This window comes from Psittacula echo (assembly GCF_963264785.1).
Source record: "Psittacula echo genome assembly, chromosome: Z".
NCBI classification, from domain to species: Eukaryota; Metazoa; Chordata; class Aves; order Psittaciformes; family Psittacidae; genus Psittacula; species Psittacula echo.
The window spans coordinates 51,788,533-51,804,143 of NC_137742.1; the positions used below are offsets into that span (position 1 = coordinate 51,788,533).

General features: G+C 42.6%; 1 protein-coding gene across 1 annotated transcript in view; it reads left to right on the forward strand.

Moving 5' to 3' along the window:
* Window positions 1-426: 426 nt before the first annotated feature.
* MARCHF3 (membrane associated ring-CH-type finger 3) overlaps window positions 427-15,611 on the forward strand; it is a gene marked incomplete at both ends in the record, with an annotated part of 79,616 nt that continues 64,431 nt past the window's right edge. Inside the window, one exon of the mRNA XM_080638320.1 lies at window positions 427-709. Coding sequence (XP_080494446.1) covers window positions 427-709 — 283 coding nt within the window. The remainder of the gene's footprint in view (window positions 710-15,611) is intronic.

Sequence of the window (15,611 nt, forward strand, 5' to 3'; positions counted from 1 at the left end):
AGGGTGCTGGTGTTTTGGGTTGTTTTTGGTTTGGTTTTTTTTTTTTTTTTTTTTTTTTTTTTTTTTTTTTTTTTTTTTTTTTTTTTTTGTGGCCGGTGGCGGAGGGTGTCTGTGGTGTTTGTTTTGTTTCGTGTTTCATCCAGACTTGGGGCTCGCCCTGCTCCCGTTTACCCTACGACTCATACGCGGCTGTCTCCAGCTGGCGACTCATGCCCTGCCTGCCGCTAGGCACGGGGTGAGCCTCGGTTAAAGGTGTAGTAGGCGCTGGTTCGCAGACAGGACAGAGGGCACAGCCCGTGAAGCCGCTGCTGACTTAGCCTCTGCCCCGGCCGGGCAGGGTTGGGTCGCATCAGTCCGTGCTGTGCAGGCTGCGGCTCTGCGGGGCGGGACCGGGGCCGCGCCGCACCGCCCCCGCCGTGTGGGTCAATGAGTTGCGGGAGGCGGTGGCGCCGCCGGTGCGACCCCGCGCTTCTGCCGCGTCTCCCGCAGGCCCCGCACACGGCGCTGGTGTCCAGCCCGGTAGCGACCCTGAAGTTGACGAGCTCCCGCCCCAGCGCTCATCCCCGCCGCCGCTTCACAGTCTGTCTGTGGAGACACACCGCGACCGCGCCAGAGAAAGCAGCATCTGGAGGAGGAGGAGGAGAGGACGCGTCCCGTCTCCGCGAGAAGGAGGAGGAGGAGGAAGAAAAGGAGAAGGCGAAGGCGGCCTGTGCGTGAGCGTGGGCTGATGGCCGCAAAGTGCCGTGGAGCCAGGCGAACGGGAGGGACGGTACGTGAGTCGCTCGGCGGTTGGCGGCTTCTGGCCCTGGCTTGTCTGTGGGCTGCTTGGCTTGTGTTTTGGAAGGACAGCTGGGGGTCCGAGTGAATGAAGAAGGTATAATTTGACACGTGGAAATAGGAATGGCTGTCTCTGGGAGGAGTGCATTATCTGCACGGAGATTAATTAGGGGAAATAGCTTTAGAATGAAAGAGAGTAGATTTAGATTAGATATTGGAAAGAAGTTCTACCCTATGAGAGTGGTGAAGCACTGCACAGGTTGCCCAGAGAAGCTGTGGCTGCCCCATCCCTGGAAGTGTTCAAGGCCAGGTTGGATGAGGCTTTGAGCAACTTGATCCATGGCAGGACAGTTGGAAGTAGTTGAGCTTTTAGGTCCCTTCCAACCCAAACCGTCTATGATTAATTTTAACTCTATCATCAAAAGAAACAAAAATACCTAATAAAGATGTCCAGATTAAAGCGATCCATCTGAAGACTCAGCCATAATCACCTTCAGGACTTTTAAGGGGGTGGGAGAGAAGGCAAGACACACAGTTTCTTTCTGTTAACTGAAGTTATGACAAACCCTAGCCATTTGAGATTCAGCCTCAGAGTTTCATAGCCTTTTGCCTCTTTTCTGTTTCGTTTTATTTGTTTTTCCTTTTAATAGCCAGAGATTGTAACACTCATTGTAGGTATAAGGGATTACGAAACTGCTCAGGAGTTTTAGTGTAAACAAGTCTTTAAAAATTTTAACCCTGTGTTTCACTCATCATTGGATGTGGGCTGTTGATAGCACATGCAGGAAGTACACTGAGTAATGTCCCAACTCTGACTGCACAGAGTAATCTAGCCATTTCAAAGTCATGAAACCTGTGAAAGCAGAGGATATTTATCTATTAGAAATTACTGATTTTGGCAAGGACATTTACAGCCCATCCAATGCCCATTGAGATAAACAGAAAAACTCATTGACGATGACTCATGACCGTGGGCTTCAAATGAGGCTGCCAGTGCATGCTGTTGGCCTCATCTGGTGCTGATCCTAAGAGCAATCCTGTAGGTAACCAACTCTCCTGCATCTCCACTGTCTGTAAGGCAGGAGGACAGAGGGAAGCACAGTAGCAGACAACAACTAATAGGGTTATGGCTTGCTTTATCTTATTTGACGATTACAAATGGTCTGAGATATGTATTCTTCGGAATTTTAAATGTCATTGATCTTTAATTAATTGCTGGCAGCTTAGTCTGTTGCTGCCCGTTATGCTGACGAAGCAGCTGGCTTGCAACTTGTCTTTCCATCTTAATGACTCTTGTGACAGTATCTTGGGTGTATGATGTCTGTTTAGAAACTTCCAGATGAGGGAGTACTTGTGTGCAGCAGTTACAGGCCTGCTCAGGCAATAGACTCATCTGCGAACATATATATTAGGTAGTAGCCAGTTTTCCCAACCAGAAGGGCCTTTGTCTATAATTTGTTCTGACCTCTTGCTTATTATAGGACACAGGATTTCACAAGTGAATTTTGTATCAAGCCAATAACTTCTGTGTAGTCTTCATTCTTTGTTAAAGACAGGCTCTGTCCACAGCGGGAGTTCAAGTATGTTTAAAACTGCCTAGCAGCTCACAGGCTTGAGCGTTAAATGGGTGAGTAATATCTATTAAAATGTCTGTAATTAGGATGAGAGCTATTTTGGTCTATCGCAATATGATATTGCGTATAATGCTAATTAAAACACATCAGGATATTTACAGTTGTTGTGGTATACGTACTGACAGAGTGCCTTCTCCTCTTTGCATGAGGATGAAACACTATAGGGGGCTCTTCAAAGTGACTTTGGACTTGCCTTCGGAAAGTTTTCTATTCTCTCTGAGCTGTGGTACAAAAACAATACCTTGGTTTCTGCTGGTTTCCTCTATTTTCTTCCTCTTTCCTGAATGTGTCTGTTGTGCAACAGTCTGGTGAGGCTTTCTGCCTTACCTTCTCATGGCTGTCTGCAGAAAGAAGGGAATATTCTTTGGGTCCCATCTGGACTGCTTAGCCCTGTATAAGGCTGGGAAGGTGGACTGTCTCTGGTCCCATAGCATGCTGATGATCATGTGGCTTCCTGTAAGATGTAGCTTCTAAGATGATTTCTATTTTTCCCTCTTGGATGAACCTCACTGTAAATCATTCATCAGAGCACCGGTGTGGTGTCACACCACCTCTGTGTGAGCAGGTAATTAAGACTTCTGGAACATGTTGAAATGGCATAGGGCAATACATATTGTGATACCCTAGAGAGCTCCTGCAAAGGTAGCACAGCTTATTATTGCAGGTATGATAGCACATTCTGTGTTGCGGCCACAAACTTTCTTCTAAAATTCCTCCTTCCACCACTGGTTAGCTGCAGATACTACGGATACTGATCCTCAGGACCCTGTCTGAGTGTAGTCTGTCTGAAGGGGCTGCACAGTAGAAAGGAATGCTGTTTATTTTACATCCTTTTTTGACACTCCTGGAGTAGGGTTAGCTTCAAATGCTTCATATGCAGTTGAAAATTAAAGGGGTAACAACAGCTGTGTAACACAGCCCTCTGACAGAGTCCCACCACACGACTATCACAGCCTAGTATCACGCTGTTGCAGGGGACAGAAGAGCAGCCCTGACTACGTGAAAGACAGAAGGAGAAAACATGGACAGCAATGAGGAAATCAGAGGGATATTTTCTAGCTTGCTGAGTTGCCCTTCCCCACTACTGGGGGCCAGTGTGGCGTATAGATGAAGTAAGACCTTGTGGAGGTAAAAAAAAGGCAGTCCTGCTTTGCCAAACCTCTGAAAACAGCACTGGGCAGACTCAGAAAGTGGTTGTGCTTTGGCTGTCGTTTTCATGCATGCTAATTTATCTTCTGTATTAACGTGCCTACATTGTTTCTGGTGCCTCAGCTGATTCTTGTAACACTAACTGTAATGTATATGTTCACAGCCTGCAGGGTTGCACTGTTGCACGTCAGAAGGAAAAGCAGGAGAGCAACAGAAAACAACAAAGACAGTGGGGAAGAAGGAAAATCTAGCATGTTGTTGCTGAAATATGCAGCTTATTTAAAAGGAAAATCGGCATGTGTCTGCTCTCTATTTTCCAACACCTTCCTGAATTTGTATAGAGTATTAATTCTGTGCAGTAGATAGAAATTCTTTCAGACATGTATAGTATTAGAAACATCGTCCACATTTGAAACACTGTTAGCATCTGCATAGCTTGTTCTTTACAATTACTTTTTTCTCTGAGTCCCTTGATGCAAATTCAGAGGGGTTGGTTTTGCCAACGTTCTGAATGGATTCATCCTCAGACCATCATTGATCAAATGACATATTACCCTAAAGATAAAGATGACTGCAGCTAGCTAGAGCAAGCCCAGAAAAGCCAGAACGTAGATTATAGACTGAGGAAAAGTATATGAAAGCATATAAAAGTGTATGAAAGGTAGGCACAGCAGATTTCCACTGCTGAGTGAGAAGCTTTCTGCTAGGTTCCTTTCCTTGTGGAAGCTGGCAGGAAGAAATACTGCTGCTGCTTAGGGTCACAATCTTAAAGGTAGGAAAAATATTAGTGACAATGTGCAGGAAGGCATGTCACAAAATCGAAGTACTGAAAATCACCAAAGTGATAATACAAATTAGAACACTTATCACGGAATTTACCCATATGTCATCCTCAGTCCACTTGGTGCTGTGCTGTAGTTATTCCTCACTTCCCTTACTATGATACATCCCTTCCCACAACACAGTGTCTTTTGTCTCACTCTTCTGATTACCTAACCTGTTTTCACATTAATATAAAATAACAGGAAGGGAAAAAAGAGCTAGTATCTCACTTTGCTCTCAGTTAAGCTTCCTGTAAGACACTGTAGACCAGAATGAATTACTAATTCTAGTTATATTTTGTGTCTTGGAGATATTGATGATAATTTCAAGTCCAGATTGATGCATCTCCAACTTCCTTTTTGTCACTGCACCAACAAAGCCAGCAAAGCTCTTAAACACATGCCTGTTCTTAAGACTGCCAGCAGTCCCTTTGCCTTAATTCAGCTGAATAGCCCATGGTGGCTGAGGGAATTGTTTAATATAAAAATCTTGCTGGCCTGATGACCGTCTAAGCTATGGTTTTGTTGAGGTTTTTAGGGAGAAGGAGAGAGAGGGAAGAGCTGTTTCTTCCTGAAGACTAGCATGAATATCCAGAGCTTTCCTGGGTAAACTCTCAAAATGGGAATTCTTCATGACATTAAAAATTCTGGTATCTAGTACTCGCTTCCAGTCTGAAATTAAAGTCTTTAGCGGAAAATTAAAAAAAAAAAAAAATCCCCTGGAAGCGTCAGAACAAAATGCTAGGTAAGATTTTCTCAGTGTAAGGATGTGGTATCCTGTGGGTAGACTTCATGTTGAAAAACTCAGTATTTGATGTGAGACTCGTTAATTCTAAGTAGTTTTACCAGGCCTTTTTCATTCCCATTGAAAAATATGAGGAATGGAATTTGAAGATGGAATTTAAAATCGTAACAGCCACATCACACTTAACTGTAACAAAACCACGTTAAATCTGTTTCAGGCATGTCTGTTTCTGATCTGGAGTATGTCTACATTGCTAGTCTTGGCACCTTAGCATCCTTCCACATTTCCTTCTCTTTCTCTTTTTTTATGCCTTGAGGTCTTGCACTTCTCTGTTGTTCCATTTTTCTGGTATTTACCTCACACTTTTTCTTTTCTTTGCCAGCCTTCCCATTCTAAAACGTAGGTGGTAGAACCACTGTATTTACCAGCATTATCATTCTACTTTTGTGTTTTCCTTTTCTCTGTTCCCTGCCAGCCTGCACACCCTAAACAATTCAGGGCAAGGATTTCAGTCACCCCTCTGTGTGCAGTAGGTCCCCATGCTTGAACATCAGCATGGGGTGCTGTGGTAATCATGGTGATACCTCTTCGGTTATGTCAGAGAGATCAGTAAAGGAGATAAACTTCCATGTTCCAAATATGTTTTCAATATTTTCTCTCATTTACAATCAATTTGAATTGTGTCCCTTTCTCAGCAGTGTGTTTTTGTTTATTTGTTCTTCATATAAAACTTTTATTCTGGGGAGAAATGGCAAACACAGACCATATTGTGCTTGGGACTACTGAATCATACAGAGAGCTTTTCAGTGCTCAAGAAATATGTACTTAGAAGATATGAAACAAGAATGAAACAATTCAGCTGAGCATCACAAACTGAATGATGTCTTTTCTACATCACAACAGAGGTGGGCATCCGGGGATAGGAAATGGGCTTCCTGAGCTGCCTACATGAGGAATATCTTCTTGTGCTGTAGGGAAGCACACACAGGATGTACAGTGATGAAGAAACTGGTGGAAGATATTTATACTACAAGAGCAGACTAGGGCTGTTCCTTAATCTGTTCCCCACAAACTCTGTTGTTCTGCTGTGATGAAGCCAGCCCTGAAGCTTTATAGGAATGTGAGTGGGGTAGTATGCCTGACTTCAGCTCCATACTCTGAGTTTGTCTCCTCTCCTGTGAGCCAGGAGAGCCTTCAAATATCCTCCTGCTCCGGGACACTTCCACCACAGCTGTCTGGAAGGAGACCCTCCTTCCTTTCCACCAAGTGCTCAGTGGAGCTGAAACAAACCTGCTGCTCGCAAGGCTTTGCACAAGCCAGAGGGCTTGAAGCATTGCTTGCAAGCAGCAAGCTGGTCCCTTGTAAGTGGGAAGGAGCCTAGTCAAAGGAGCTGATCTGGAGCAGTAGGCCAGGGCTGGTCCTCAGGTGTCTCAGTCACGAGCTGGTTCAGAGAGGTATGCCAGCAGAAAACTGCTTGTTTCTTTTCTAGTAAGACTAATTTGAGGATAATTCAGCACCCACAGTTGGATCACTGTAAGTTAGTAATGAAACAGAGGGAACAAGAATCAATCAGTACCAGGGTTAAAGGGGGACGGAATGTAATCCTAACACTGCTTAACATTTGGCTTAAATGGGGGAACCCACGTGGTTTGCTGAACATCGCCTAGAAAATGTCTGTCTCCTGGGACAATGACACTTTAATCACTAGCTGCACTTTACTATTCTTGCTCTTCCTCTGAGCAGTGATGTTGCTCAGAGTTTAGTTGATGCATGCCACCAGATAGAAAGTCTGGTTTTAAATTTATATTGCCCAATGCAAATTAGTGGTTAATAAGATCATCTGTATGGTATTCGTGGATAAGACAGCCAACAACTTGGCTGCTGAAGTTTAACGAGCCTTGCCATTTCCAATTAGATACAGAAAGCAAAACTGAGTGGTTACAGCCTCCTACCTCCTATACAGAGGTCACTCTGCTCTACAAACAGCAGCTATTTAATGAAAGTGAACAAGCTTCGGCCCTGGGTTGGGGTTAGGCTGGAAGCAACTGCAGTGTGCACGAGCTCCTGCATTACTCCTGAGGTCATTTAGATTTTACCTAAATAGGAATGGAAATAGTGCTTATTTGCAGGTGAAAGCCACAACTTGATTAAAGGTATTCTGCAAGTACAGCATGCCTATGAGAGTGGTCGGTATGGGTATATCCTTGGCTGCAGGCGGGCATCTGTTCATTTTCCCTGTGCTCTCAGCTGCAAAAAGAAGTCAGCTCAATTTCAGAAGCTGTATAGCTGTGCTAGCATACAGCCAAGCCCTATCTAATGCATCCACAGGGTACATTTCAGGAGTGTTTTGCAGGTAGGGGCAAAATTGTTCTGCCTTTATTCCAGGCTGCGTTAGGGTTATTACCTTTTATTTGTCCATGTGCCAAAAATCAGTCATATTGTTTAGACTTGGATGGGAGCATTAGGTAGATTGAGGTTCCTCTTCACTTACAAAAGCTTGTGTAAGCATACTCTCTTTTGGCATCATCCCTGCTGTGGTGTCCCATGCTGACTCCAGACTGGAGCTTTTCCAGGCTCCAGCAGCACCAGTGTGACAAGCCAGTATGCATATGCCTCTGAAGGCCAGCCTTTCCTTGGGTTATTTTGCTCTGTTATTGTTGGCTTGCTGCTGCCAGCCTGGCTATTATAAGCTGATTTAAAAAAAAAAATAAAAAAATAAACAAAACCAAAACAAACCAAAACAAACAAAAAACTCACAAAAAACAAAACACACACAAACAAAGCCAAAACCAAAAACGCCCAATAAAACCAAACCAAACAAAAAGAAAACCCAGGCCTCGATTGTGTGTTATTTCATATACAGGTGCTGTAACAAATTCCCACCTAACAGCAATGCATTTGTTATGTTTTTTTTCTGAGAAGTGCTGATTACTAACATGCTTGTTTCCTGCGCAATCAGCTCTCTCTTCTAGTTGCCATTCAGTTTGATTTCCTTATGCCACGGATAATCATTAACAATATCAGACTTACTCCTGCTGGCAAAACATGGTGCTTGACAACGTGATAACCTGACAATGAAGAGAAAGGATGAGGGGTCTATTTATAAAATAGATTATAGCAAAAAAATTTGAAACCAGTATGGACTAACAAGGAAACATAGGCATACTTGGAAGAAGCAATGGCAGAAGTGTCTATGGTTTATCAGTCTTTAATTCATAATTTCCATTAATGGAGGTTATGAACAAATCTGTCCCTGAGCTGCTATATGGTAATGTGCATGAATACCTGTAAGTCTTTTGTCTCATTTGTAATGTTCTATTTCTTTGTAAGATCATATTCAGGCCTGAGTAGTGAAGATAAGCATACGGTATCTGTATTAATTTTAAGAATACATAGATTCATTTTAATGAACTAAACCCACTTTTGCAAAGGGAAATTACTCTTCTGGGAACATTGTTCTTATAGGCATGGAAACTCAGGGTTTTCCCTTTTTTTTCCCACATTATCTAGCAGACTAAAACCAGTTTTTGTGACAGAGAATAGCAGATACATTTTTCTAGATCTTGACAAATGGAGTGTTTTCACTTATCCCCAGGTTATTGAGTGTGCTTCCAGAAATGATTGTACACATTTCTTACCATGTCTGTCAGAGCAGTATAGGGAACATCCTCTTCTTTATTAAAGTTGTAATTCTGGGAGAACTTTAGTTTAGAAATCTTCCTTCCTCCTTTTCATGACAGGAAAGGTTAGAGCAGCTTGTCTCAACCCACATATTTTGTGTCTGTGTAAGGAAAATTTCTTGATCACCTTAAGTTATTTTATATCCAGTTATCAGAGCCAGTTTAACCAAAGGATATTAGAAATGTATTTAATCTGTATAGGTTTCCAATCAGAATTTCCAGTCAGTAAGTATGTTACGTAAACAGTTTTAAAATACCATTTCCTAATGAGTTTCGTTAGAAAAGGCAGATACTGAAGCACTGATAAGAAAAATGTTTTCCTGAAGATGAGTCCAGCCTCTACATACTTGTCTGTGTTTCCGTATCTGTTAAGATGGCCCTGTAAAGTTTGATGGGAAGGCATTTCTACTGTTTAGCCTGTGTGGGTGGGAAACAGCAGGGCTTAGACAAAAGGTGTAACAGAAGCAGTTGCAATTAGAAGGAATCTGTGATGGTTACACGCACATAGCTGAATCAACAGGAGTGAGTCTGCTGTGCTGAAGCCAGAGCTCAGCATGTGCTTGCTATGTGTGCATGGTGTGGTTTGAAGCTCTTTTGTCATCCAGAAGGGCAGCTGTTCATGGCAGAAGTGGCCCTAGAGTTTCTGAAATTCATTTAAATCAGACGTATTGCAGTCTGCTTCCATCTTGTTTTGAAGGTTTGGGAGAGTAGAATGCTGGGGATGCATTTGTGCACTGGCAGCAGTGGCATGAGAGGTACAGTACTGTTACTCATTCATAGCAAAGTAGTCCTTCCTCAGCTCACTGAGGGTCTGTGGAATAAAAATAGCAAACCCCCCCAAATTCTGAGTAGACTTCACCAGATAAGCAATTAACATAACTTCAGCAAGTCTTCCGGAAGGTAATTTACATTCAACCAGGTATTTTAGAAGGGGAGGGAGGTTTCTAAACTACAGTTCTTTAGGTATCGCTGATAAAAAGTATTGGCACTTAATTCAGTCTTTTCATCTAAGTGATTAATTAAAATTAAGTTTTTAATATTTTCATTTTGCTTTCCAGGATTTTAACTGTTCCTTTTATTTGTACTTCTGCCGCTTTGGATTGAATTTTGGTGTCTGTACTTCCAGTGAGTGCGGAAAGAAGTTTTCTTTCTTGAACTGTGGCTAATGTAAACCAGTTGAGATTTTAGTACAGTTTTGAACATTGCACCCATAATTTTTATTATGGACACATATGAAAATTGCGATTCTGCTGTCTCTGTGAGGATTACAGTAGCAGAGCTCTCATCATCTTTATACCATGCTTGTCTGAGTCTTAGCTTTGTGTTAAAAGCTCTTGTGGAGGAATTCCATAAAATTGAATGGAGTTTAATCGATTTTTATGTAAGCCACTGTAAAAAACTGAATAATAAGTTGAAAAATTTGTCTTTTTGTATTTTTTTTCCTGCTATTAATAAACTTTACCACAAAAGAGTTATTTACCTCTCTTATTCTATAAAACTTCTCATAGTAGCAAAGATGATTCCTTGTATGTTTTTTAAAAAACTGTAAACAATGGAAATAAGAAACAATATGATTATTTAGCATAATTTATATCCTCAAAGTTTCAATGATGCAAAAGGAAATTACAAGAGCACTTCTGGTATTTCTGGTGAAGATTTTGCTGATGCTAGTCATAGTGGGTTTCTGGTGAAGAAGCAGGGAAGATGTAAAAGGCAGTTTTCAGATTTCAGATCCTAACTTAAAGCTTTGAAAATCCCAGTTTTTCACAAGGAGGTTACATGAGATGTGAAACGTGACAGCGTTTAGAAGCCAAACCAATGCATGTTGCCACACTTGCCGTTGCCCATTGTGTTTATGTGAAAGACTCTGTAGGCTGGATTTCTCAGCTCTAGGAATATCTTTGGGAACACCTTTTAGGAAACACTGGGGTTTTTTGTTGTTCCCTGTTGTCTCCAGACTGCTTAGTTGAATAGTGAGAAAAAGTAAGAGTTGTGTAGGTTTGTCTGCTGATGACGAACTCTCTACAGGAGAATTTTCATTGAGCCTTCTCTGAGTTTAATCATAGAATCATACAATGGTTTGGTTTGGTTGGAAGATCATCTAGTTGCAATCCCCTGGCCACAGGCAGGGACACCTTCCACTAGACCAGGTTGCTAAAAGCCTCATCCATCCTGGTCATTAACACTTCCAGGGACGGAGCAGCCACAACTTCTACGGGCAACCTGTTCCAGTGTCTCACCACCCTCACAGTGAAAAATATCTTCCTAATATCTAATATAAATCTATCTTCTTCCAGTGTAAAGCTATTTTCACTTGTCCTGTCAGTACATCCCATGTAAAAAGTTCCTCCCAAGATTTTGTAGGCCCCTTTTTGGGATTGGAGGACTGTTACAAGGTCTCCCGTGAGCTTTCACTCAGCCTGTCTTCATAGGAGAGGTGTTCCAACCCTCTAATTACCCTTATAGCCCAGCTCTGGACTTGCTCGAACAGGTCCACATCTCTCTTGTGTTAGAGGCTCCAGGGCTGTGTGCAATACGGTGGCATGAGTGTGGAGCAGAGGGCAGGATCACCTCCCTGGAGCTGCTGACTGTGCTCCTTTTGATGCAGCCTTGCACACGGTTGGCTTTCTGAGCTGCAAGTGCACATTGCAGGCTCATGTTGAGCTGTTTGTCAGTCAACACTCCTAAATCCTTCTTCTCAGGGCTGCTCTCAGTCCATCCTCCAGCCAGACTGTAGTTGTGCTTGAGATTGCTCTGACCCAAGTGCAGGACCTTGCACTTGGCCTTGTTGAAGTTCGTAAGGTTAGTGTTTGCCCACCTCTCAAGTGTGTCAAAGCCTCTCTGGATGGCAGCCCTTCCCTCCAGCGTATAAACCGAACCACACATCTTGGTATCATTGGCAAACTTGCAGAGAGCGCACTCAATCCCACTGTCCATGTCACCAACAAAGATGTTGAACAAGATCGGTCCCAACATCAACACCTGAGGGACACCACTCGTTACTTGTCTCCAGCTGGACATTGAACTGTTGACTACAACTCTTTATGTGCGACCATCCAGCCAGTTCTTTATTCACCGAGTGGTCCATCCTTCAAATTTATATCTCTCCAATTTAAAGACAAGGATGTTGTGTTGGACATTTTGAATGCTTCGCACAAGTCCAGGTATATGATGTCAGTTGCTCTTCCCTTATCCACCAGTGCCGTGGTCCCATCATAGAAGGCCACCAAATTTGTCAGGCATGATTTGCCCTTAGTGAAGCCAAGTTGGCTGTCACCAACCACCCCTTATTGTTTATGTGCCTTAGCACAGTTTCCAGGATGATCTGCTCCATGATCTTGCTACACACTGAGGTGAAGTCTTCTCATCTTTGCTTTTGTTTCCTCATGAAGTAGCTGAGTCTCAGTGTTCCAATCTCAGAATGCATTTAGAAGGAATTAGTTACTGCATGGAAGTTAAGACACTGTTGAAATGCATAGCTTTATCATCTGAAATAATTCTGTGCTCCTGTTAGGAATAGTTTTTAATTTAATCTACTCATTATGTAAAGTATGGAATATGATATCAAGAGAAAAAATACTTACATCTAATCAGGTAAAACCCCAAGTGTATGGCTCATGTGTTAAAGCTGAACATGATGACTCTAAATAATTTGTCAGTGTTTTGTTTGCTCACTGTTTAATCAGAGAATTCTATGACTATTCAGATATTTTTTTCTTTAAGATGTATCTTAAATGGAAATCCTTGCTAAAATATTATTATGTTTAGTTTCCATAATGGATTACAAATTGACCGATGAGCAGGAAAACAGAGAGGTAAGAGAGACATACGTTCTCAGATCCCTATGAATTCTCAAGCTCATATAGGAAGGGAAAAACACCCAACTCAGTTTATCCTTGAAAATTTTAATTCTTAAAATAAAAGAAAGGATAAAAGAAAGGAAGCTTGATACTAACTTAAGCAGAACTTTAGAACAGAATAAAAAATTTTCTGCATCCTGTTTGCTTATAAGAGTACATTTAATGGTGCCAAAATGAGACCTGGCTTTGGTTACTGATAAGAACCATCCTTTCATAACAGATTAAGTAGTTGAATACATGCCCAAATAAGCCTGAGGTTGTTTGGATGAGTAGATAGAGTCGTGCAGCGATGATTGAATTTCTGTCTGTTACAAGAGCAAATATTCATTCACTAACTGAAAGTCCTGAGCAGGAATAACGTAAGCTTACAAATACAGGGTACACCATGCAGATGGCTGCTGTAATAATGTGCAGAAACTTCTGGGCTCCCATTTTCATGTACAGTTCTCTGGATTAAACATTTTTAACTTTAGGCAACAGGATTCAAATTATTCTCTCATGGGGTTGTCGTGGTTTAAGCCCAGTCATAAATCAGAACCACGCAGTCTCTGTCTCACTCCCCCCTTTCCCTGCCCCCATTCCTGGAGGGATGGGGAGGAGAATCGAAAGAATGTAACTCCCACAGGTTGAGATAAGAACAGTCCAGTAACTCAGGTATAACACAAATCACCACTGCTGCCACCAATAATAATAATGATAAAGGAAATAACAAGGGAAGAGAATACAACCGCTCACCACCCGCTGACCGATACCCAGCCTGATTGAGCAGTGATCTATCCCTTCCGGGTAACTGCCCCTAGTTCTACATCCTGGGCATGACGTGCTGTGGTATGGAATACCTCTTTGGTTAGTTTGGGTCAGGTGTCCTGTCTCTGCTTCCTCCTGGCTTGCCCTCCTCCCTGGCAGAGCATGAGACTCAGAAAGTCCTTGGTCAGGGTAAACGTTACTGAGCAACAACTAAAAACATCAGTGTTACCAAGCTGTTCCCAGGCCAAAAGTCAAAACCACAGCGCTGAACCAGCTACTAAGAAGGAGAAAATGACTGCCACTGCTGAACCCAGGACAGGGGTTTTGAAAGGAGCATTGAGGGAACATTTTTCTTGCCAGGGAGCTTCCAATGGCATGTGACCTCTTCGTTATTTTCAGATCCATAATCTTTGAGAGGTCTATAGGCATGACCTGGAATTTCCTCCCTCCCCACACAACAGATTTGGTTTAGGACTGTTAGAAGGAGTTTGACAGAAACCAGTGTTGTACAAGATGCTGGTACATGCCATTAAACTGCAGTGGGATTTTGCTGTGTGTCTGTAGTAATCAGGCTTTTGTTGGAGAAAATAGGAGCTGAGCCTGAGCCCATGAAATTCATGTGTGGACTGCCATTGCATTGCACCACTCTCTGTGTGGTGCAGAAGTGTGGTGTATGATACAAACAGTGCTCTTTGGGCAGAATCACTCTAACTGGGATGGGGCTACTGTAAGCACATCTGTGGTTGGCTAGTCAGCTGTAGTGTGATACCTTGTGCTGCTTTTCATGTTTGTTCTGGATCTGACTGGGATGCAGATAAGTTTCTTCATAGAAGCCCATAAGATATTATGTTTTGTTTTGTGGCTAGAACAGTGCTGTTAAGGCTTCCACCCTCCTCCAGTCCTACCCCCCACTCTCCCCTCCTGCCCTCTCAAAGAGTAGGTTGTTGGTTTTCGGGGGACAGCTGACCTGAGCTGGCCAGAGGGATTTTCTGTTGCATACAGTGTCATGACCAGCAATAAAACCTGAGGTATGGGTGGGTGGAGTGTGAGTGTTGTCCTCCAAGGTGGCCATTACTGGGCATCTGTCTGCCTGTGGAAAGTGGTGACTGAGGTGGCCTTTGCATCGCTTCTTTTCTTTTTTAAATCTACTTCACCTATTCAACTGTCCTTACATCTACCCATCAGTTTTCTTGTGTTTGCTCTTTGTGTCCTCTCTCTTGTCCCGCTGGGGGCGAGTGGAGTAGGGACTGAGTGAAACTATATGGGTACTTGGCTGCTGGGCAAGGTCAGCCAACCACAACACTGTACAAAGGGACTGAGAACAGGAACATGGTGCAGGTAATAGGATTGGTCTCCCAGGAGGATGCTACTCTCTTTGCTGGCTTTTTCTGTTAGCAGGAGAGAAAGTGGTATGGGTGATTGTTTAACTTGAGTGAGATAGAAGGCTCATAGATCTTCCTTGAATGCAGACATGAAAGTCATTAGTGGAGGGTAGGAAGCACATGGGGAATTTTTTAGTTCTGTACTGTGATCCAGCACAGCCTAGAATCTTGCTGGCCTTGCCAGGTGACCCCTGGGAGTCACCCTAGGAATATGGAGGCAAAACAAAGCTTTGACTTTCTTTCCTTGAAGTGTTACCAGTAAACAAAACCTAAAACCTGTTTCTGTTCTGTGAAATGAGGTAATGGAGGACAAGTAGTTCATTTGAATGCTGTCCTACACAGTGTAAATATGCATTTCGCAATGAGGAATAACCAAGTTTTCCCTTTTGTGTGTACTGCATTCATGTTTATTACAAATGATGCAGCAATTTTGAGTAACAGTGGCTATTTAATCAACTCATTTTTTGATTTCTCTTATGAATCTGATCAAAAGGCAGAAAAGAAATGAAAGGCAATGAAAGAGTGACTGGATCAGTGGCTTGTGCTGAATTAGTGACCTCTTTCAGATACATCAATGACTTAATTTTTTCTGTTATGCAGTGGGAAATTTTGCCTTAGCTGGTTTGGTTGTTTTGACCTCCTAAAGGATTTTACATTGTCCCAGTCCTAAAAGCAGAGTTGCTATCGTTAGCCATAGGCATTTCATACTGAAAAATTTGTGCCACAGTAAATGACAATAAGTAAGAAAACTAGTTAAATATGACTGAGCAGGCTCAGCTTCCTCAGGCAAGGGAAGAATTAGAAACTGAAGTCTTG